Source organism: Aythya ferina (genome assembly GCF_964211825.1).
Source record: "Aythya ferina genome assembly, chromosome: 15".
NCBI lineage: Eukaryota > Metazoa > Chordata > Aves > Anseriformes > Anatidae > Aythya > Aythya ferina.
This window is the reverse complement of record NC_140314.1, coordinates 14,551,639-14,577,575: the sequence shown is the minus strand read 5'-3', so window position 1 is coordinate 14,577,575 and position 25,937 is coordinate 14,551,639. Positions and strand designations below refer to the sequence as shown.

Here is a 25,937-nt window from a genome sequence, read left to right as displayed (position 1 = left end):
CAGCCATCAGTGTGAGAGAGGTACGGAACTGAAATATGAACATGACTTTCAGCTGTGGAGAGTAACCCGTTTCTTCCATGATCTTATTCTTTCTCTCCGGAAAATTGTGGCACTGAGAGTATATCTAAAAAGCTGAGAGGTATCTGTCAGCTTGTTTGACAGCAAAAGTCTGCACGTGTAATTCAGTGCAATCATTCATTTCAGGCAGCATCAGTGAGTGATCTTTGAGGACGCAATGAATTTGAAATACTAAATATTCACTAATCTATTTTAAAAATATATATATTGAAAGCCTCAATATTTGGATGATTTTCTATCAGACAAAATTTGGCTAAGAGTATTTGTTTTCCATGACATTCCTATATACAATCCTGTAGTACTTGAAATTGAGGGGTGAAGTAAAAATCCTTTGATATTTTCAGAAGGAATGGCATTTTCCAGCTTCTGCAGGTGTCTTTTACATGCATATAGCAAACACAGTTACTCCTGTGGAGCAAACTGCATATGGTGCTGTGCCTTACTCTGAGATTATTAATGAGTTGTGTTTCAAGAACACCTACATGTATCATGTTTCTTACTGAACAGTTACTTACTCATAATCAGGTAGCATGTATCTGTGGTGGTTTTCTTCAGCTGGACAGCCAAGCTCCACCACAACCACTCTCACTCCCCTACTTCAAAGAAAAAGTGGGAGAAAATGGTATGAAAAGATCTCAAGGCTTGAGATATGGACAGATCACTCAACAATTATCATTGGAGGCCAAACTGACTCAGCATAGGGAGATTATTTTTTTTTTTTACCTATTACTAAAAAGCTAAAATTGTGAGTAATTAATAAACAAAACAAAACAAAAAATAAAAACACATTCCTCCATCCACCCTCTTCTACTTCCTCCCCCTGAGCAGCACAGGGGAACGGAGAATGGGGGCTGCGGTCAGACACTTTGTCTTCCACTGCTCCTTCTTGGTCACTCTCTTCCCCCGCTCCATGCGGGGTCCTTCCCACGGGATGCCATCCTTCCCGAACAGATCCTGCGGGGGCTGCCCACAGGCAGCAGCTCTTCAACTGCTCCCACATGAGTCAGTACCATGAAGTCCATCCGTCAGGAGCAAACTGCTCCAACATGGGTCCCCTACAGGTGGCAGCTCCTCCCAGACCCCCTGCTCCTGCATGGGCCGCAGCCTCCTCTAGGCCACATCCACCTACTCCACCAGGGCTCCTCCACGGGCTGCAGCATGGAGATCTGCTCCATGTGGGACCCATGGGTGCAGGGGGACAGCCTGCTCCACCAGGGGCCTGTCTACAGGCCACCCGGGAACTGCTGCTGCATGCCTGGAGCAGCTCCTGCCCTCCTGCTGCACTGCCCGGGTGTCTGGAAGGCTGGTGCTCTTGCCTTTCCTCACCCCTCTCTCCCACCTGCTGTAGCACAGCATTTGCTTGTTTGCTTGCTTGCTTGCTTGTTTTTTCCCTTTCTTCAGTCTGCTCTTCCAGAGGCCCAGTCACTGTTGCTCATGGCCTGGTTGTGGCAAGCAATGTATCCTTTTGGAGCCGGCCCTCAGTGGGGAAGCTGCTGGACTCTTCTCACAGAGGCCACTCCTACAGCCACTGCTACTAAAACCTTTCCGTATAAACCCAGTACAGTATCAGATAGAGATGACAGTATTTTTAAGGCTAGGAGTAGCTTTCTTTTGTGTTACTATCGAGATTTTGTGTTAGATTTTTTCAGTCTTATAGTGGCCAAGGCAGAAACAAGCCTCAATACTGTTTGCATTTAAATTCTCCCAATCTTGGCCATTCTTGATTTTGAAAAGCTTTGCTTCAATGCCTTGATTGTATTTTGTTTTGAATCTATTTGAAGTACTATAATTCTATTTGAAGTACTATAGTTCTTGAATTTAGCTTGCATTTTTATTTATTCCCATTTACAAACAATGCTTCCCACTACTCTGATAAAATGTGCTTTTGGAAAACCCCCAATTTTTCATTCTTAGCAGTTTATATAGTTGTTTAAACACTAAGAAAAAACTTGTACTTATCTGAAGTACTTTTGTACTTTTGTACTTCAGACAGTCTGAAGCACAAATGTGATGTGGAAAAAAAGTGGCCCTGGAATTTGACTGGGATTACAGGGGGTGCACAAATATCTTTCCTGTCACAAATACCTTTCCTGTTCAGTGTCTACACTTTTTTTTATTATTGTAATTTTTCTTCAGAGTTCAGAGATGAATAAAAATTCTCGGATGATTTTATTGTCATGTAATTTACACTAACACATGCTTATCAGAAGTAAATGTCCAGTAAATGAACTGTTTTGGCCTCACTGGCTTGTGAGCAGAGACTTAAAGCAACGAAAGAGAATAGATCTACTCTAGAGTACTACATGATACCTGAACTAATTCTGATTTAATTCCAGAAATGTGGGTTCTTTTTAACTGCATTGCAGCCAGGCTGATTCACCTAATAATTTGCTCCAGTGCTACTTGCAGTACAGTCATGACCAGAGAATTTGTTTCCTTGCTTACTTCCACACTTCAGAATCAGAATGTTCTGATAATAAAGATCAGTAAATACAGCTGTAAAATTTCCATGAAGATGACCTTTTGTAGAGCCATTCTATGTGTGTATCTCCGTACAAAAATTGAAGAAAAAACATCATGTTATTATTATCACTAATTGTAATATTAACTTGTTTATGTTTTTATGTTTGCTGCAGGCTGGAAATTAAATCCAGTTGTTGGTGCAGTTTATAGTCCAGAATTCTATGCAGGTAAGGATTAAACTATAGTTGTCTATGCTGCGTTTTATTTTAATGTGTTTTTGTTGTTGTTGTTGTTTGTTTTTTTGTTTTTGTTTTTGTTTTTTTTTTTTAAACACATAGAAGTACAAATCATATATTTGGTGTGAAGTTTGGTTTCTTTGTTTAATTCACGTTTAATTCATGTTAATTCATGTTCTGCCAGTCATTTACAGATTTATGATGAAGGTTTTAACAGTTACCTGGGAATCCCGAAGTTTATGTAGAAGATAAATGAATATATTTTATTGGAAAATAGATAGTAAAACATGGAGTATACTGCAATATCACAGTATTACATTCGATTTTATATTTTATTTTATTCTATTTTTAGTCACTTTGCTCCTAGAATTATTTAAACTTACTGAACAATAAAAAAAATCTAAGTTTATATTTTATATATACATGTACATATATACACACAAATGTATAGAGTAACTGCATTCGTAATTTTTCTTGAACATTTTTCTTTAAATTTTATATTTAGTTACTCAGACTTTAAAAATTTTGTATTTGTAACCTTCATTATCTCTAGATCATTGAGATGGTTCTGATTGTGGGTACAATTTGGAGTTGATGAAACTTTTTCCTTTTTCCATTGCTAGCAACAGTTTCTAAGTATGCTATAGCAGCATCACTGAAAATGTTTGTACTCCAAAACTGAGCTGATTTTAGAAGAACTTGAACCCAGTCTATAAACATAATCACTAGCAAGTCCAAAAAAGCCATATACAATAGAGTTAATAATTTAAATCTAAGGAAGAAATAATAACTGTAACTCCAAATGTTTCTAATAGGTAACAAAGTTGTCCACCTTTCTTATTATATGCTTCCATGAGTTTATATAAACTTTCATGAGTTTCCTGGGAATCTCTGGGAAATTATCAGTTTTATTTGGATCAATTTTTTTAGTTGTTTCTGTCTGTGTGTGTATATACTGGATAAAAAGATTTATGTTTTAAAAAACAAAAATATCCACCACTGGATATTTAGGTAATGAAAAATAAAGAAATAATTGTTAAATATGTTCTTTACAACAAGTTGAAACAAGGGAAGTTTTAAACATGTTAGGGAAACATTTTTCAGTAGTGGTAGTTAAACATGGAAAGAGGTTGCCTACAGATGCTAGGGAATCTCCGTTCTTGGAGATATTCAAGTCTTCACTGGACAAGGCTGAAAATGTTTGGTTAGTTGAAGAGAGAAAAATTGTTTTATAGGACTACTATTACAAACAATTAATTTAATGAAGCTGCCTGTAATACCTCCAGTGTCATTTACTAAAGAGATACAAATGATCCAAATTGTGTGTTTAAAGTGGCATCAGGATAGTAAAAATACTGGTATTCAAGGAATTGTGATATTTAGTATAGGCAGAATTTATTACCTTTCTTGATGTATGCCTACACTGAAAACAGGAATTTAACATTGATCTCGTTTGAGTAGGTAGTGAACCAAACCTGAACCTGCATAAATTAGAAAGTCAGAGTTATTAGTCATTTTATATAAATGACTTTTTGTTAATGACAAATGTAATAATATTCCCACAGTACAGTAATCAATTTTCTAATACGTATGCAGAATTAACAATCTGACTTATAATTGTCTCATGAAGTAGGGCATGAAGAGTTCACATAGTTTGTAAATTAAAATCAATATTTTCAATCTCTCCTGAAGGTAATTTTCTTAATTTACTGGATTTTTCCTAACATTTATTTTTAATTTTAATTATAAAATGGCAGGTTATTGATTTTTATTTTTTTTTGTATAACCTCCTAAAGTCCCAAATGCATTTTTATTGCCAGCACAAGGGAGGTGTTTGCCCTTCTTAATGAGAATCTTTAATTACCATTAGAAAAGTATTAATTCAATTTTATGAATTATGGTATGTACTCCACCACACCTATGCAGAAAATTCTATTGAGATACTTAATGCATTTCAGATTTTTTTTTTCTGTTTACATATTCAGGCATTTTTTTACATGCACCTCAAATGTATATTTTCAGAATTGACTAAAAATTTATTTCTTATCACAGATGTTTAAACCTTCTTTTAAGCAATTACTTAAAAAAAAAAAAAAAAAAAAAAAAAAAAAGCTCTGTCTCTGTGCAAATCTCTTAAAGTCATTATAAAATGAGATAGTAAAAGACCAATGTACTTCTTGTATGCCATAATAGAATGCTGTGGCATATCTCTACTTCTGTGTCCACCCACCTTACCTGGAGAAAAAGCAATTGCTCTTTTGAAGATTATAAAATTAGAAATGTGATTTTAAGACAAAGTTCTTGTTATTTGTTTTAATTATTGTCTCCAGCACTGTCATTTTGAAGTGACACCAACTATTTCATAGTCAGTGCAAGAAATTCCTTTAGCTCTAATAAATGATGAAAAATTTGGCCGTTTCTGAAGTAAAGATGATACATTTGCAGAGAAACCATTGATTTAAAGTACTTTTAATCTTCAGGAATAAGCAAACAAAACAAAACAAAAACAACAACAAAACAAACAAACACCAGAATGTTATACAAAGCTGTCAGGATGGCACTGATGAATGGCAAATTCAACCGTTTCTCAATTGCCGGTGAAGACACATGCCGCAAGACTTACCCGTATTGTACATCATATCTGCCAACTCATTTCTGTGATTAAATATTCCATCAGTGCGAGCTATAAGGCAGTAAAGCTTAACAAGATTCATAAGATGCACCACTTGAATACACATAACTCACTTCCTTGGATAGAGAGCACCCCACATGCAATAGAAAATTAGAATTGAGTTAAATTACTCCATAAGACAAGATCAATAGAGAAAGGAAGAGATCCCCTAATGCAATGCAAATCTAAGATATAGTTATGTCCTGACAACATGAAGCAGGCAATTAAAGTCAAATAGGGAGGAATGCAATGTAAATCAACTCTAAAACCTTGAAGATAATGGTAAACAGTAGGACCAATGACATGATTGTTATAGCTCTGCTTTTTTTCTGAGTGTACACTTCTGTAAAAAAAAACCTTTATTGAGGCATGACAGATAAAAATGGAGACTATAAGATAAATGGAAGATACACACCAAGCACAATGTAAGTAAACAATTACTTGGGGACTGGAAAAAAAAAAAAAGTTTGTTTATAAAAATACTATTGAGTTTTCTTCCTGAGTAGCCCTTCTAAGACTTTTTCTGTCTTCAAAATGGCCATGCTATAGTAAAGCAGAACACTCCAAGAATATGGACATTCACATCGTGCATTATTGGGGATTGACAATGGCATGTTCTTAAAGTGCCATTTGAAAGCTGATGTTAAAACTCAGAAGCCTTAATACTCCTTAATAGCTGCTGACTGCAAGTGTGCAAGTGGGTAGATCACTGGCACACCTCCAGCCCTTCCCCAGGTCTGCTGGAGTATCCTAAAATGGCATTTCATAGAAAACAAAAGGACAGAGATTTGTCTCATTTCAACATTTTGCAGAATTCCACTTTGCAATATAAACATGATAGATTTTTTTTTTTTAATTTGCTGTACCTCCAAATATTCTTCTATATTTTCCTTAAATAGTAAAAGAATACTACATAAGGTGTTTTTCATCCTTACGAGAAATAGATGTTTAATGAAGTTATCATTTCATTTCAGCATATCTTTTTTAAACTGTTTTATCAAGTTTTCAGGCAGGTTCTAATGAGTATATTCGTAAGAAGAAGTGTGTTATTCATCTCACAAGGTCTTCATATAAACTGGGGCTTTTTTTTTTAATTTTATTTTTTTTTGTGTGTATCCATCCAATTTTAAATCCATCCCATAGTGAAACATAATTTTGCTATGTTAAGCATAAGTCCACTCTCACACAGATGTTTGTTCATCTGTGATTGACAAAAGACAGATATGCAGATTGGTTTCATTAATATGAGTATTATGGTACTTTTGGAGTATATTATTACATTCTTTATTTCTGGTGTGGTGTTATAACATGAATTTTACCTGTTTATTTGTTCTCATATTGTGTATATTTTATGCTTAATAGCTAGACGTTATTTCAGCCTTGGGCAGTACGAAAATGAAGTGGCTATTGCTGCTTATGTTTTTTGTTGTTGTTGGTTTGTTTGTTTGTTGTTGTTTTATATGATGAATTATTGAGCAATTATTAAGCACTCTCCTTAGTAGAATGTAGAATATCATTGCATTTATATTACTACAACAGATCCTTTAGTGCAGGTAACTTGAGACATAGTAAGGCCATTAGAAAAGTCTTTTTTCTTGCATGAGGCAGAAATATATTTTAGGGATCAGAGCTAGTGAATAGGCTTCTTTTTGACAGTTCAAGTATGTGAGGTTGGGGCAAAATATGTTACGGGAATGACCTGGCAATCTAGTGAATATTCTTTCGGAATACAGTGTCCACAGTGTCCACAGGAAAAATAAATAAATAAATATATATATACATAAATTACAGTCATAACTAACAAACAATCTGCTATTTCAAAACTTTTGTTTGGCAGTGGAGAAAGAAATGACTTAAGATTAATGGGAAAAGAACCACTACAGGTCATAGTGCACAGCTTACAGAGATCCCATCCTCCTTTTACTTAAGCAGCTAATTACATACAGTTTTTTTGTGAATAGTCAAGAAGTGCTAGATGTTCTTCAACAGCTAGTCATCCTACATAGCTAAATATAAGATACTATAATGATACTTTATCTGTTGACAGCTTCACAGAATGGCTGAGGTTACAAGGGTCATGTGGTCAAACCCTCCTGTTCAAGGCAAGTCACTTAAAGCAGGCTGCTCAGTACCATGTCCAGACAGCTTTTCAGTATCCCCAGGGCTCACAAACCTCTCATCCTAGTCATCCTCATAGTAAAAAGAGTGTTTCCTGGCATTCAGATGCAACCCCGGTGTTTCAGCCTGTGCTCGTTGCCACTCCTATTGTCACTGGGTACCACTGAAATGAGCCTTGCTCTGTCTTCTTTACAGTCTCCTTTCAGATATTTGTGCATGTTGATAAGATTCACCTGAGCCTTCTCTTCTCCAGGCTGAACAGTCACAGCTCTCTCTGCCTTTCCTTATAGGAGAGATGCCCTTAATCTCAGCAGTTAATGCCATTGTTTCAGTATTCATCTTGTGTTAGTTCAGCTCTTTCTTCGTAGTTACTTTTCTTCCATTAGCTCAATTTGAGTAGTTGTATTCACTCTGTACATAGTCTGAACCCAGTGAGGGCTAGGGTAGACATCCAGTTTCGTTAATACTTAGTATATATTGTTCCCAGGTGGCTAGGAAAAAAATCTCCATCAGTTAAAATGTAAGAAAAGAGAAGAGCTTGTGCTTTTGACTATTTGTGTATAATACACAGAATCACAGAATTTCTAGGTTGGAAGAGACCTCAAGATCATCGAGTCCAACCTCTGACCTAACACTAACAGTCCCCACTAAACCATATCCCTAAGCTCTACATCTAAACGTCTTTTAAAGACTTCCAGGGATGGTGACTCCACCACTTCCCTGGGCAGCCTGTTCCAATGTCTAACAACCCTTTCGGTAAAGAAGTTCTTCCTAAGATCCAACCTAAACCTCCCCTGGCACAACTTTAGCCCATTCCCCCTTGTCCTGTCACCAGGCACGTGGGAGAACAGACCAACCCCCACCTTGCTACAGCCTCCTTTGAGGTACCTGTAGAGAGCGATAAGGTCGCCCCTCAGCCTCCTTTTCTCCAGGCTGAACAAGCCCAGCTCCCTCAGCCGCTCCTCGTAGGACTTGTTCTCCAGGCCCCTCACCAGCTTCGTCGCCCTTCTCTGGACTCTTTCGAGCACCTCGATGTCCTTCTTGTAGCGAGGGGCCCAAAACTGAACACAGTACTCGAGGTGCGGCCTCACCAGAGCTGAGTACAGGGGGACGATCACCTCCCTAGCCCTGCTGGTCACACTGTTTCTGATACAAGCCAGGATGCTGTTGGCCTTCTTGGCCACCTGAGCACACTGCTGGCTCATATTCAGCTGACTATCAACCATCACTCCCAGGTCCTTCTCTGCCTGGCAGCTCTCCAACCACTCATCTCCTAGCCTGTAGCTCTGCTTGGGGTTATTGCACCCCACGACCTGGCACTTGGCCTTGTTGAACTTCATGCAGTTGGCCTAAGCCCATCGGTGCAGCCTATCCAGATCCTCCTGCAGAGCCTTCCTACCCTCAAGCAGATTGAGGGATTTTTGTATGTTTGGTAATGCTTATTCTCTTTGTCAGTGTCTTAAAGCATCCATTTCTGGAGTGTAAAAGCACCTGGGATTCATTTAATCTTTCTAGTGTTTCTCTTTGAATTTAAATGACTGTTATAAAATGCCCTAGAAATACTTTTTATTGAAAGTATTTGGAATTTGTGAAGCTGAATCATATGATTGCCCGGCAATTCTAGACCCTAGGGTAAAAGTTCACTGTACCATATCTGTAAAGCAGGTGAAACTTGGCTGTTTATCAATATATATATTAATTCACTTTATAATTAATTTTATATGCTTAGATTTGAACTTAGCCAATGAGTAAATGGCAGATTTTGGCAGATTTTTTCCAAATAAACATATTGTCAAAATTATTAGCTAAACAGTTTAAGTAATTTTCTAAATACAGTAAAATGACATTATTATTATATAATATCCCATCCATTAATTATATAGAGATGTTCCTTTTCAAAGCATAACACAAATCTGTAACTGTTGTTTTAAAAAACATAATGTTAATGTACAATCATATAAATGATATAATTGTAGTTAGTTTAACACCAGTGGTGACAGTTAATGCATTTCTGAAACTTCTATGGAGCTTTTAGATGCCATTATATATACTGGTTTATGAAAAATTAATAAAGTCACTAGAAAATGGAATTCGGCAACATCTGTACTAGCTATTTACGCATAAAAAAAATCTTTGAGAATTAATTATGCCTTATGCTGCAGTATAATGAGATTTTCATTAAAATGTCTACCATTACAGAAACTAAACAAGGATTATGCAAAGCATAATGCCAATGACTGTTATTTTTTGAAAGATTAACTAAAATAATTGGTTAAAAATTTAAATCTGAAACAACATTAATTGACATAGATTTAACATTGAATTGAAGTCTAAATTTTAAAAAGAAAATCACAGATACTGTCAGTATTACCCTTTTAAAAATATTCCTTCTATGTGGATGCATATTTAAAAATCCAGTATACAGGTCGGCTTTGATATTGTTCTTATGTGATCTCTAATAGAAATTGCATACACTTGATTATTTCATGGTAAATTGTGAGCTGTAGATAGAGCTTTATAACAGCAGATAATGTTTAAGGAGTTTCAGCTTCTTCAGTATAAAAGTTGTGTAAGTTTGACCACAGTGTGGTATAGTGGTATCATTTGATACTGTATGACGATTAACTTGTGCATGAATAGGATCCGAAGAACATCAACTGCATGTTTGCTGAAAGTTGGAATTCTTTCAAAATGGGAAAGGAGGTGTTTGGGGAGAGGGGTTGGTTTGGATTTCTTTGATTGTTGGTAAAGACCTGTTGAGATGCAGTCTTGAGTTTTCTGCAAATCAGTCTGACTTACTACTGAGATACTCCATTTCAGCCGGTCTTATTTGGTTATGTGATTACACAGCAAAACCACACTGACCCTATCTTTCTACTAGGAGTCAATGGAATTGGAGTTAGTTGGTCTAAATTACTGCTGCATCACCACTATAGTGAAGTATTAGCAGCTGTATTTGATTCTCCAGTGACAATCCAGATCCCTGATGCTGAAGATTTTTCTAGAAATCATATCAGTAGTTACAGTATGTAGATGTAGAATACTTGAAGACAAAGCAGTGCCAGAAGTCAATAGAGCTGGCATGGGTGCAAAACACAAAGCTGAGTCAGGGAGGAAGAGTGAAGAATTGTCATATTAGTTATTCTGGGATGGAGAAAACCTGCAGAAATTAATACATAGAAGAATAGTAAAGAATTCCAGAAATGAATGAATGGCGTACGTGGCATAACATCACTTCCTCCTGTATGTCTCGAATGTTTTTATTTTATTTTGTTTTGTTTTGTTTTTAATCAAGTAAGATGCTGTTCTTCTGTAAGATTCACAGAAACTGCTTTGGGCTTAGGAAGTCCCTGAGCTGCAGGTAGTTGGAAACTAGAGGACCCTGCCCCCCTAGTGATTTTTTTTTCCTAATGTTTTGAGAAGAAAATAATGCTTGGACTTTTCTTAAGTGTCATTCTTGTCATTCTTGTGGTTAGCAAAAATGCATACTGTGGTTTTCTGATTAGACCAAAAATATTAAAGAAATATGCTGGCACCCTAAAACTATCTAATTATAAACATTATATTGATACTTTCTTTTTTAAAACATTTTCCTGGCCTCCTCCTGTTAATATTGTTGTTTGGAGCTTTAGCATGATTTTGAGGTAAATATGAGAATTATGCCTGCTTGACACATTTTGTGTTCAAGTTTGCAAAGCAGGTATGGTACAGGTGAAATAGATTCAGATTGCAAGGAACTGCATTGGAAGCTCCGTGTGCTTGCTGTCATGTGTCCCGTGAAGGGGAGATAAACATTTGAACCAGACTGGCTTTTGGACAGCTTTGAACCATGTATGATGGGGTTGTCTGCTTCAGGGGACAAAGCTAAAACTAGCCCAGAGTAAATCCTCCAGACTGTGTGATGTAGGTTTAGGGACTGGATATAAACCAGTTGTTTATTACGGCTGCTGCTACTGTCTCACTAATTACTTGAAAATGCAGAGTTAGCCTTTGTGTGCTTTGTCTGAACCTGAAGTCTAAGCTTCAGTATACTTGGTGGTTGTTTTATGAAATAAAACTTGAGACTGTGACTCAAATACCAGATAGGGCTATGTGGAAGAAGCACTGCCTTAAATATCTCTCAGAGGAAAATTTAAGACAAACTACAAGGTAATCACTAAAACATTTTGTTCAGGACTGAGTGCAATATTTGCAATGTTAGATAAGGTTGCAAATTAACGAGAATCAGAGGAATAAATGAATCTGATTAGACGAATAACAAAGAAGGATCCAAGAATTAGGGTTGGTAGTCAGACAGACAAACTATTCTCAAGTGTAAAGTAATAAAGCAATATATGAAATGTAAAGATAATATAGTTAAGTAGAGTGGAAAACTCAGATGTGTTTTAAACCTTGATTGCATTTGCAAATTAATGCTAAAGCAGTTTAAGATTTGTTGGATTGTATTCCAAACATACAGCTAATGTCTTCTGTTTCCTCTTCTACATTTTCTTCTTATTTTGGGGCACTGGATTATAGAATCCCCAATACATTAACATTGGAATTGAATTTCATAATACTTACTGAGAAGAAATTTAAAAATACTGAGATTTCATTTGTTTATTTATCTTTGGAGGTAGCTTAGACAAAGCTGTGTTTTAGAATGGGACACAATATCTGCTCTGTCAAATTTTCTTTGTGAAAATTGTTTGGGGAATATCTCCCACCATAGAACTGATTCTAGTGAAAGTGAATGTTTTGGAAAGTTTGGAAACATTGCATTGCTTTTTGTAATGTTTCTTTTATGCTCATGAAGTTGTGGAATCTGAATTGGCTAGAGAAGAACTAAACTAACAAAAACCAAGATTATACATGATGATTCAGTTTTTGCTTTTATACTCTCAGATAGAGCTTGTCATTCAGAGTAGATTTTTATTTCTAAGTTAAAACCAGCATCCATTGGAACTAAGAAATTAGTAGTATGCATCTCTGCATCTAATTGCATTAAATTTGCATTTCTGTTTTATTGATTTACTGAAATAGGTAATTTACACAGAAAATAGCATCTTGACACAAGATGAAAGGGTATGGAAACTGTAGTGTTTGTATTTGAGCAGAAGAACTCCAGTTTCATTTATTTGTGATTCTATTTATACTGCAGCCCTTATTCATCAGGCAGATGTATGAATGTGGGCCATTTTAGTTATCAGCTGAATATAAGTGCGTTTTATATTTCCAATTATTATGTTTCAAAATTGGTATACCAGCTTAGTTTATATTTATACTGTAGAATATCTTGGGGGATTTTTTTGTTTGTTTTTGTTTGTTTGTTTTTCTCAAAGTTGCAAGTGAACCAAGATCAAGTTAAATGAACCAAGAGTAACTATCATTTACATATATGTTAGTCTAATAGGAGGAACTAGAAAGATTAGGAACACCGATTTGATTTTCAAAGGTCATGAACAACTTCAGTGGGACACATTTCTCTGTATATGATCATAGTGAATACCAGTTAATGTCAGTTACATATATATGTATATATGAATGTGTATTCAGGTACATATAAATACAGTAAATATTGCAGGAAAGTTACACTTATGGGCAGTACTGACAGCACTACCACTATTTTTTACATGATTACACAGCTTATTTCCAGTTTTAGATTTTTTTTTTTTTTGTGACAGTATGTAAGTATTTACAGGTGGATGCCAATTATAAAAATTATCTAACAAGCATAGGGAAACTCTCCAGCCTTCCTAGGTATTTTGGTATAAGCAGCAGCTGACTTTGTGTGACACAGTATTTTCTTTTTGGTTACAATACAAGGAATGTGTATGGTTGATTAACTTTTTTATTATTTTTTTTTAATTTTTATTTTTTTTACTATATTTGGGGAGAGCAGTTTATTGCAATTGCTTTATATTGTGAGCAGAAAAATTACAAAAATTCTTTGCACAAAATACAGCTCATCTATGGTAAGACTGGCATGAAATTAAAATAAAAACAAGTCAGTGTTTGTTTTTAAGTTGGTATTACTTTGCCACAGACCAAGAGAACCATGGCACAGCCTAAAGTTACCACTAAAAACAGTTATTGTCACATACTTCATTTGGAAAGTTTGGAAACACTGCATTACCTTTTTGTAATGTCTTTTTCATGTTCACAAAATTTGGGAATCTGCATGAATAATGTATTCCTCTCAAGGCAATCCTGGTGAATTTTAGTGCCTCGGTAGTTCATGTATCTTTCAGCTTTTCACTGATGAAGTGGGTCAAGCTTTAAAGTAACTCATGATGTTGTCAGGGCTGGAAAAGGATCTTGACATGGGAGCAGAGCTTAAAAGAATTTGCACAGGAATCAGCACTTCTGTTGTGCCGTGCACAATGTCTTTCCCAATCCAAGTCACTGCAGTACATACTGGTAAGCAATCTGACCAGTTGTGTATGGTATGGCACATCCTGGAGAGAGAGGTCCTGAAGCACCTTGCTAGATTGAGTATGAGTTACAGAAGGAAGAGAGAATGGATCTCGCACAAAACTTTTACCAGAGCTGCAAACTTGATTGCTCATCTGCTTTTCCCTTAGATGATATAGAAACCTTCTAAACCCAATGCATGACTTAATAAACCAGACAATGCACATATGTAACAGGAGAAAGAGGCCTATTTCCCAAAAGCAAAGAGTAATTGGAAGGATAGCTTACAAATGATGTTGGTTGCAACATGTATTGCTGTTCTCTGAGTCACTGCCAAATTTTATTGAGTGTTTTGGTGACACTCTAAGAAATGATAATAAATAATAATTAAAAACAAACAAACAAACCCATGCACTATGCTCAGAAAAGTTATGGAAGGAAAGTTAAACAGATTTTTTGAGGCGGAGATCCCATAACATGTCTTTGAAAACCCCTACCCCCTCCCCCTTCCGCCTTTTTTCCCCTATTTTTAATAACCTATACGAGGAACCTATATAAGGTTATATATGGATCAAGGACTTATTGCATAAATATAAGAGAATGTACAGATTCTCATTTTTCTGCGTGAAACTTATCAGAAGGCAAGTATGCATAGGTTATTCAGTAACTGAATGTATTTCAGGTTAGCTTTCAGAAGACAATATAGATACTGATCTGGACTTAAAGAACTCACCTTTGAACATTAACTGCTTTACATTCTCCTCCCTGCCATTCAGTTTTCTTGTATAAGAGAAAATCCATAGATAACTTTGAGGAAATTAAATATCATTTTTATTTATATTTTTGACATACCGGAAGGGTTAAAGGAGGTGTGTATTTTTGGATTCTATTAGTTTATTCCTTGTTAATAATAGATGGAGGTATTTAATGTAATCAATACAGCCATGGTTGTGTTTAAACCAAAAGAGGAGTATTCAGTTCACAGAAAGGTCCCAAGTGGCAATCAAGAAGCACTTTTTTTTGTTAACATACTTAAAAGCATACTAAGTTTGACTACTGATAATGAAGGGCTAAGCTAACACTTACCAAATAGTATGCATCAAAGTTGGAGGTTCTGCGTGGATTCCCCAGTCAGATGGACAATGTTATTATTGTATACAATACAGTATTAATGTACAACAGTGGCCTTTTAATTAGGTGTTTCTCATATATTTCTGAGCACATTTGAAATGACACATCATAAAACAGTATTTCAGACCACAACAAAAGTAATTCTAATTCTGTCTGGAAAGGTGATTATTATATTACATTCTTGAGATGCAAATCAAGAGCTGACATGGATTGTTTATGAGGATTGTTGGTACACTAGCAAACTTCCCGACATGTTCATGAGAAATTCAGCCTCATAGGTTTCTTAATATGTTGTATATGGAACAGAAGTTGAGAGGATAGGAACAGCAGACATAGTTGTGCCAGGGAAAGTTTAGGTTGGCTATTAGGAAAAACTTCTTTACCAAAAGGGTTGTGAGGCATTGGAATGGGCTGCCCAGGGAAGTGGTGGAGTCACCAACCCTGGAGGTCTTTAAAAGATGTTTAGATGTAGCACTTAGTGATACAGTTTAATGGAGGACTTGTTAGTGTTAGGTCAGAGGTTGGACTAGGTGATCTTGGAGATCTCCTCCAACCTAGATGATTCTGTGAAGCATGTTTACATTCCTGACACCTATGTTCCTCCAGTAATCAAGCAACTCATTCATTTAACAATGCCCTCAGCAACCAAAGGAGATTGGTAAAAATTGCTGCTAATAGGTCATATACAAATTCTGAACCATTTATATATACAAACCAACAAGAGTATAATTCTTGTTGTAACAGGTACAAAGAACAGTGATAAAAATGAAAGAGAACTAACAGAAAGAAAATTGGTCTATATACCATCCAGCTGTATTGGAAGAAAGAGGAAAATAAAATAACAATTGCTGATGCAAATATTCTTCTTAGCTTTTATTTACTTTCCTGATTTTATTTTATTTTATTTTATTTTATTTTATTTTATTTTATTTTATTTTATTTTATTTTATTTTATTATCTTATTTTATTTTATTTTATCTTATTTTATTTTATTTTATTTTACCTGTAAGTAATACTGTAGAATGTATGACCTGGTACTTGGTTGCTAAAAGCAGTAAAAACCTCCTATTGGTAACATAGTAGAATAAATATTATAAAGAAGAGCTTCTTTACCTGGCAAGCTGAGTGCAGAATGGATTAGAGTGATTTAATCTCCACAAAATCTCCTTGTATATAGTAACCTCCTTTGTTTCTGTATCCACCTGTGCACTAATACCCAATGAGGACCAGCCCTGGATATTGGCTTTTTTCTGTCACCAAAAATGCTTATGTGCTTACACTAAGGTTGTTATAATTTGTTGCCCTGGAGTGTAATGAAGTGCAACCTCCATTCTCTTCACTTTTGTAAATCCCCAAAGATCTTGGATAATAAATAAAAGTACTGTAAACAGGAAACTTTTTGCATGGGAGCAAAGGTTCTGAAGACAACTATGCTGGCAGGTGCTTCGTTGTAAACTGGGGTTCTTAATAATGGTATATAATGGTATATCAACTTTGTACAGTTCTGTTAGTGAAGGTTTCTGAAAGTTCTATCTACTTTCTGTGACAAAAGACAGCTAGTCCCAAGGCTCTACCACTATTAATTTTGCTTCAGCAGCATAATTTTAAATAATGGTTTCAATCTTTTCTTCTGAAAATCTTTTTTCAATTTATACTTCCTCAAAGGATGCCAAAGAGACTCAACTAGTTGTGCAAATTCTTTTAAACTTATTCCAGATCTTTATTTTAAAGCTGTCTGTAGTTCTGGCTACCCAATGGTTCCAGTTAGATACAAAAGTTATTTTTGACAGAAGTGATAGAAAATCATTTATAATTTACTAGAAAGTCCTTCCATTGTTAATGTAGCCACCTCTAAGTATTTAAGATATACAATGAACTTTTTCATATTTTTGTATGAACCAGTGAGTAACTTGTGGGTCATCACTAATACATTGGCATTTATGGTTATGCTTTACAAATTAATTTATGTAAGCCATGTAAATGCGAACTACGTACAAGAAGGCATATTTTCGAAAGTAGAAAAAAATAGAAAAATACTTTTAGTCAAACATATTGGATGATTGGGGGCTGAATTTTAACATCTTAGAAATATTAAATTTCACATCATTTTCCTTACTCTCTTAGACACTTTTGAGTAATTATTTACTTGAAAATAATAGTGCTTCAGCAACAACAACAACAAAAAATAATGAAACATTATATTTTTAATCTTAGGCTGTAGGAGAAAACATTGCAGGAAAAGAAGTATGAGTGGGAATATTTTTTGAGCTTGAAAAATATGGTTTTGTGCATCCTGCCAGCCCTTAAGCCATGGATGAGTGGCGAACCAGTGGGTTCTTTGCAGGCTTATTGTCTACTGACAACATGCCCTGCTGCAGCACAGGTGCCAGCTGCATGCAGGATAACCCACGGCCTTGCTCAGCCCCTGCAGACTGTGCTGCTCCCGTTACACCTAGCAGCACGGCTGCCTCAGCTTCCTTCTGCCACTGGTCTGTCTGAAGCTCTCCTAGGAGGCACCTGGTGTGCCTGTAGTGAATCCACTCTTCAAATATGTATGCTAATTTTTTCTGATCCTTTTGACAGAAGGAGTTGGGAGAGGCTTTCAGTTGATAATCTCCAAAATCCTGTATCACTAGTCACATGTCTTCTGTGACCAAATATGTAAATGCTCATATTAGAGGGAAAAAAAAAAAAAAAGCATGCAGATTGCAGATTGTTCTTAATGAGAAAATATCAGCCTTAAGCATGCTGGTACAGAAGGGATGGTAGAATAAAGTATGAACTCATGCATGACTGTAATTTTTTGAAGCTCCTCAGATTCATGATATTATTAAATTACAGTTTGAAGAGAAATATTAATCACTTTATATTAAAAACGTCTTAAAAAAAATCTTTATTCTATCATGGTACAGTTTAGCATTCCAGGTGGAAAATAATATATATATTTTTTTTCCATTAGGGAATTTAAAGATTGTTTTAATATTCTGAGCATTTTACAGAAGCGTTCACTGAAAATAGTTCAATCTTTACCCAGTTCTACTAATTACAATTTAAATATTTTTAATAACAAAATGAGTTTCAGAAGAAATCTTTTCTTACAAAAATTAGAAAGTTCCATATTTTCCCCAAATATCTAATAATAGTGATTTAGATGTTAATTTTATGTACAAATTCAAAGGCAGAATGTCAAAATGCCATTAGAAAGCTCTATGCAACAAACTGAATCATATGGAATCACTGAATCAAACTGAATCACTGTAATCATATGGATTCAAAGAGCATCCCTTTTATAAGGATTTTAACTGCAAAAATTAGTAAAATCTCTAGCAGCATACCATGGAAAAATATCTAGTATTTATGTTGATTAACTATAATCTTCAATTTTTGAAAACCTTTAGTTTTATGTATTTACCAAGTATACATGAAGTTATACATAATTTATTCATAAAACCTGATGAAAAGTACTGTTTTTAATAATTCCTTTTCTTATTTCACTCAGCTGGATGAACTCATTTATACCATCATCTTACATTTTCAGGCTTCTGTAGTTGCACAAATTTTGAAGCATCTATATGGTTTTAAAGACATCCACATTCCAATGTACATATTCCTACTGTCAAGTTTGTTGATGGATCCTATTGTTTATCTACTATCCTGAAAATGATGCTTGCCATTGGTATCTGAATTTCCTTTATTTAAGAGCTTCCAGAAATATAGACAGATCTGTCTTAAGTTAAAAAACAACCAATCAAAAGAAAAACAACCCCCACCCAACAAGAAACAAACTAAAAACTTGTTTTACCTTTTTGATTAATAGCGGATGGCTGAAAATAAAATCAAGCATTGCCAGAGCCCATTAATGAAGGATATGCGATGGACTGAGAAGTTTGGAAGCACAATATTTCATGAGATTTCCAGCTCTTAGCAAAATTGTATAAATTGTATAAATTACAATAGTTATTTTCTTTCAGTATTTGCTATATTTCCACCTCAACTGACAGCTGATAATTAAAGAAATGGTTAATGATAGAGATTTTCTTAAAACAAAACAAAACAAAACTTTTGTTTTTTTTTTTGAAATAACTCAGGTGTGTTAACTACATGTAAATTGAGGATTGCTCTCATTAGATAGGCAAATTTTGTATGGAAATCATACCTACCATTTGTAATTAACATTACAATCCTTCCATTAACATAATTAACATAACATCCTTCCAAATTTTTGTTTGATTTGGTTCTGTTGAGTTTGCTTATAAGGCAATACATGTCTTCTGTTAATGTCTCACAAATTTTCAGGTAAATATATTTCAAAATCTGTGATTCATAAATTCTGACAACTTGAAGTATGTCAGTGTATATATATGTTGTATGTGTGTATACAATTGTACATACACGTATATTTGCAAAAACATACGTGTCACAGCCTGCTCTTCCTCGTGGACTGCATTCCTAAAGTGGAGAAGGTTTTTCCCTAGTGTAAAAGTATAGCTGTTTCTCCCTCTGTTCAATGTAAAATCTGTATTCATCTAAGAATGTTAAAATATAACTACAAAGAAAGAGGATGAAGCAGTAAGGCATTGGATTTACATTTATTAAATTAAAAAAAAAAAAAAAAAAAACAACAGGAAACAATCCTAAACTTCAGTGATTTCTTAAAAATGAAAAATGTTAAGCACTGTTTAAAATTATTTTTACTTTTATTTGGGGGGGGGGGTTGATGGTTTAATTTATTTTGTTTGTTTTTTAATCCTCATATAGTGGAACATAATATATGCTTATGTATTTCTCATTCAAGCAAAAAATACTCAAATCTCCACATGTACTAATAATGGTGTGATTTCTCTCACATCAGTGTTAATTTAAGCAATGTAACTCAGATCGTACTTGACCTAATATCTGTATATGTAAGCTTTGTGTTCTGATTTCTCTGCTGTGTTTGCTTAAGTAGTCTCTCATTTCAGCTGAAGTTAGAGAGATGAGAATTTAGTGGCTGGGTGATGGGAGTAGGAGCTTTGCACAAGCTAATTAGCTAATTAGGCAGCTTCTGCTCCAGAGATGCAGGGCAGAGAGGGAGAGAGCACCTGCAGCGGGTTGAGGGACTGGTGCATGCTGTAGATGCTCAGAGTTTACACCAGCTTGCCCATGTGATAAAAAGAGTATTTGGATTTGGGGGGATGTCTGTGTTTTGCTTTTTTCAATGTACAATTATATGTGTTTACTGGGGGCTCTTTTTGTTTTGAAGTCAAAGGACATAAAGGGCCCCTTCACTACACTGCTTCAGTTATGGCTTTATTTCTGTTTTAAGATAAAAACTGAGGTTTAGTTGAAGTGTTCCAAAACCAGATACCACTCTCTCTCTCTTTCTTGTAGGCAGGGTGCTGCTGTGCCAGGCAAACCAGGAGGGATCTCCCGTGTACAGTGCCCCCAGTTCACTAGTATACACATCCACAAGTAAGCTAGTGTTATGGCTATTTTTTTTTCTGTTTTGTGAAAAAAAAAAGCACATTAATGTGAATAAAGCCCCATAAAATTGTCAATTTTTGCAATAGCTTTTGTTAAGGTAAATGTGGTAAGTAATGTTAACAGATAATTCAGGTAATTCATTTTACTTGCATCTTTATTCGCAAACTGTATTTTATTTAAAATAATAAAAGGCCTGTTCTACACTGCACTGGTCAAAAGGTCTACAGTAAAACTGTTTTGATTTATTTTTCCAGTAATGTTGTATACTCTGTGTTTTCTGTAGAAGATGAAGTTGTGTTTCTTTTTCCTTCCTGGTCACAACTTTGATTTAATAAACAAGAAGTCTCATAACATGCTACCACTTGTTTGGGTCAAGGAAGTAAATAGATGTGAATAGGTTGTGTTTTATTTCTTTATTTTCAAAAAAGAAAAAGAAAAATTTGTGCAAAATGAATATTTTGAATTATAAGAAGGTGCACTAATAAAAACAGCAAAGAGAATCTGAAACTATTGAGAAGTAATGAAATTATTGTAATTATTACAATTACTAATGATTGTGGCCATCAGCTGTTTTCCTGTACAAAACCTTGGTCTCCTCTAAAATTCTGAAGCAGAAGTGGAACTAATTGCTGAAAATGTTTCATATTGTACTGATGGTGCCACTGATGCCCATTCAGAAATGTAGTCAGATGAAGAGGCAAATGAAATAGTAATAATTATGTTTATTAATAGGTACAACACTGCAAGTAGCCAAAGATGAGAAAATCACTGTGTTTTGTTTTGTTTTGTTTTTTTTTTTCATGTAGTGCCTGTTGAAATGATCCATTGAAACAAAAATTGCTGATTACAAATCAACTAGAATGTCTTCTCCTTGTTGCAGCATAGATATTTTTTTCTTGATGAATTAAAATGAACAGCAGTATTTGCTATGAGTTCCTAGCAGTTCTCTGTAAATAAAATATTATAAATTGTCTGATTTAACAACATTATGGTATGTGCTCTTTAGGAAGATTGACAGATATATCTTCCTATCTACAATATCTTCCTATCTACAATATCAGAAAATATCTTCCTATCTACAGATATTCACTGTAGAATGCAAATTCTTCTCTTTCAAGGTACTAAAGACTTCTAAAATAATTAATTTCTTTGACTAATTAAAACCAGAAATGAGGAAAAGGAGTTCAAAAGTGATCATCTCTACAGTGATATAACTCTTATGTCAAAGGCTAGGAACAATGTCATCCATAGAACTGCTGCTTTTAAACTATAGATACAGGATCTACTTTCAAATCAGGAGTCTACAAATACATATTAAAAAAGAAAATACATTAAGTGTTTTAAATTGGAACTGAAGTTATCAATTAAATCTGCATTTGCTTCCAAATACTGCAGGAATAGTTTGTACTGTCACCTTTCCCAAACATTATTTTTTTTTGTCATTGTAGTTACAGAGATCCCTACACTACTTACTTTGTTACTATGAAATACTGTATAGATCAATAGGGGATTCTTCCGTACAGAACATTTTTAGTGCACCTTTCAGTGCACCTTTTTGACTGAAATATCTCATGCATCTGAGATTCTATTTTTAGAAAACTATACAAACATTCCATTCATTTCACTGTTAAGGAACTTCTTTGGCAGGAGAGGGGCAGTGTTTGTTTTTTATTTTCTGTAATGTACTCCAAATAAAGCCTTTCTTAAGTTCATCTTGTTGCCATTATCTCCCTGTGTTATAGCCTAGCAAATTTATTTCTGGGGCTGTTTACATCTTACAATATATCCAATTTTATTAAATCTCTACATAGCCATTGTAATAGCTAGCTAAGCTCTGTACTTCACTGTTTATATTATTTCTCATGGGTCAATCCCTTTGGAAAATCTATTTGCAGTCATGCTCCTTGAATAATGAGATCCTAACAAATACCTGTTTATTTTCAATTATGCCAAACATACAAGTAAACAGACTTTGCCTATCAGCATCCCACTGGGCAATGTGTAATATACGGTTTCATAATAGAGATTGCCAGTAGTCCTTGCAGTAGAAGTTACTGCACTTTGTTGAATTTGTGTGTCAGCAAGTCATGATTTCTGTTTTTATGTATAGCATTTCATATTGCCAAAATGTAGTTGTCCCCACAGGTTCACAACTCTTACTAATGAAATTATTACAATTACTAATGATTGTAATTATTTTATTAATTTCTCCTTATTAAGAATTTTTCAGTAAAGATGTAAAATAGCTCATTTTCTATAGGAATTGGATGGGAATTAACCTTAAACTTTGTCTCATTTTCCTTCTTCTGGTATTTTAATGATGTTCTTTTGGACAATGTTATTTTTGATGAACATTTTTAATATTGAAATGAATAAACTGATAAATCAATATTAACATCTAAGAGATTAATATTTTTGCTATTACTATTCCATGTAGACAACAGAATCGTAGCCTTCATCTTTGAATAATTTTTTAATCGTTTATTCTGTTATTGGTAGGATTGTAACTGTATAATATTTCAGAACAACTTACAATGGAAGTATTAACAGGTTTTAAATTCATAATCATTTGGATGGAAGCTGAGATTTTCAAAGCTGAAAAGTTTGGATTTCATTAAATGCTATGGCATTGTGGAATTTTCAAATATTTGGAAGAGGATAGTCCTCATTTTTAGCAATGTTATTATCTTTAACTTGTTTGTATGTGTTTTGTTCCTGAGTTATATTCTATACAGAATGAATGATGGAAACATAGTGGTAAAATATTTGTTTTCTATATTTGTCTAGATTTATTTCTCATTTAACTTCTTGACTGTATTGCTGCTCAGTAAAAGACAATAGTATAGCTGGTTAAGTGTGATTAAAAAAAAAAAAAAGAGAGAGAGAGAGAAAAGGCATAAATACTAATCTGATTTTATGCAAGGACTTTTAGAAACTCTTAAGTGTCTTTTTTCCTCATTAGTTAATTAGTGCTCAAAACTAAAATGGGAAACAAGGAAGACATGAATTCGCAGTATTATAGAATTATTCAGGTTGGAAGGACCAGGTTGCTCAGGGCACCTCTAATGATGGTGACTGCACAACCTTTCTGGGTCATCTGTTTCAATGCTTGAGTGTCCTAGCAGTGAAAAACTTTTGACTAGTATCCAGTGGAATTTTCTCTTCTTTCAAGTTATGGTGGTTGTCTCTTGTCTTCCATCTGGGTGCCCCTCTGAATAGTCTGTCTCTGTTTGCTGGATAATACCCTTTAATGAGAAGGAGATGCATCTGCTAGTAGAAAACTTTGTAGTTGATCAACGTCCTCCAGCTCACTAAGCACTAGCTGGTAAAAGAAGCCAGCCAACAACTGTGCATCAGATTTTTCAAAAGTTTACAGTTGTGCATACTCAGATTCCATGGAAAGCAATGACAGAGAGAATTACAAATGCTAATAAAAGTTCAATGAAAGCTAAATTTTTTTCACTCTCTAAATCAAAATGTTGATCTTTGTAACCTTTAGGCTTTATTTTAGGTCCAAGTAAAAATAGACACCTGAGTCAGTAGTTACTACAGTAACTACTAGTATTTTTTTCTGAGCATGTATTACATGTATTATAGGACCATTCATAGAATCATGGAATCATATAGAATACAATATGGATTCTATGATTCTACAATTCTGCTAGTATATTTTTCTGAGTATGTATTCCAGGACCGTTCACTGCACTGAACAGCTGACATATGGTAAAATAATAAATTGCTGTATGCCTTTATGATTCACAGATGAGTGCCTGTATTTCCCAAATGTTTTGCATGCCCATAAAAGAGATTTCTGCCTCAAATTCAATAAGAATACAATTTAAACTGAAGTCAGTCTTAGGTTACATTTTCTAAATATTACAGTTTTTTCATGCTTATAGGCACCAAAATATACATGCTCTTTTCTATAAATTTTCTTTTTTTTTAATTTAATTAAAAATATTTTTTTCATATATAATGACAGAATTAAAAATTCTGTCATATAATGACAGAATTAAAAAAAATAAAAAAAAAAGAAAAGAAAAAAAAATGAAAACACAGATATTCATTTATTCTATTTTATCACACTCAAGGGCAAATGAAGTTGCTGACCTATTTTTTAGTTCATGTATTTATTACAATTTTATGAGAATTTGTAGTAGAATACAGCAATACAGGAAGGAGGAGGTACAAATGCTTATAAATCTGTCCCACATTGTTCTCTTTCTTTAATTGTAATTGTCTGATGAAAGTTCCATCAGTTTCTGTAATTAACCTAATGGTCTAAATGAATTTCCAGATCACTGGTTATTCACTTCTGTATGAATGGCATTACATTGAGTTTAATTAATACAAAGTAAGTTCAACGTCCTTTGTATCATTAGAATTCTGTTTTAACTGTTTCAGGTAAAAATATTTTTCCTCTTATTTTGCTTGTTCCATTTATGAATTTGGGTATTTATTCTCTAGCCATACTAAAATATTTTCTAGCGTTTTTAAAATTAAAATATTTTAAATTGAATGCTCTTCAGATTTCCATCCTCAAAATATCAGTGCAGATATTTTTTTTTGTATTTATCTTTTCAATTATTTTTAAACAGAATTCAGTCAGTGCTAAATTCATAATCCCATGATATGCCCTAGAACATCTTATTTGTCTTATTCCTTTCACAGAAATACATATGACAGATAAGCACTCACCAGAGAATACTTTTTCTTTGCGTCAGACAGATATTAAAACAATAAACTATGTTACCCTGGGATTTTAGCTTATGAGCAACTAGAAAACAACAAGGCAAAGATGAGATGTTTTTGAAAGGTGGGAAGGCAGTTCTTTCAGAAAATTCCCTAGAAACCTTGGCTCCTCTAATATTTTTGACAAGAAATATTTTTAATGTTTAAGTTCTTTTAAAGCAAATGAGAAAAATTCCTAAATGTTCCAAAATTATCCTAATAATCCTCCCGATTCAGACTTATTCATTAGGTGCCAGTAGAGAATGAAAATCTAGAGCAGAATCTTAAAGGATAAATTACATTAAATTATGGGAATTTTGCTTTTATAAATATATGTTCTGTATTTAAAAGACTTATCAACGCATATATGATAAATTCATTTGCTTTTAAAAAGATATATAAACTTTTTTCTTTTTTCTTTTTTTTTTTTCCTGTGAGTATTTTGTTTCATAGGTGAAGGATGGTTCCAGTGGATAGTTCAGGACTTTGTTGATATGCATGGAATAGATGAGGAAAATCATAAATACCAAGTATGAACACCATATCCAACAGAAGGATTTAGATTATTTGAGGATTCATTGTTCTGTAGAAATGACAATTAAGTAAACTAGTCTATTCAATATTTCTTTTGAATATCTTCACTTAAAAGTAAG

General features: G+C 34.3%; 1 protein-coding gene across 50 annotated transcripts in view; it reads left to right on the top strand.

Annotated features, from left to right (window-relative positions):
* The window catches only part of RBFOX1 (RNA binding fox-1 homolog 1), an 873,300-nt gene that overhangs the window by 779,632 nt on the left and 67,731 nt on the right, over nucleotides 1-25,937 (top strand). For 45 of the 50 annotated variants that reach the window (XM_084536908.1, XM_084536919.1, XM_084536930.1 and 42 more), the window contains 2 exons: nucleotides 2,715-2,768; nucleotides 20,461-20,541. In XM_084536908.1, the coding sequence (XP_084393034.1) occupies nucleotides 2,715-2,768; nucleotides 20,461-20,541 (135 nt within the window). The remainder of the gene's footprint in view (nucleotides 1-2,714; nucleotides 2,769-20,460; nucleotides 20,542-25,937) is intronic. The other 5 variants (XM_084536942.1, XM_084536940.1, XM_084536933.1 and 2 more) reach the window with 1 other exon arrangement.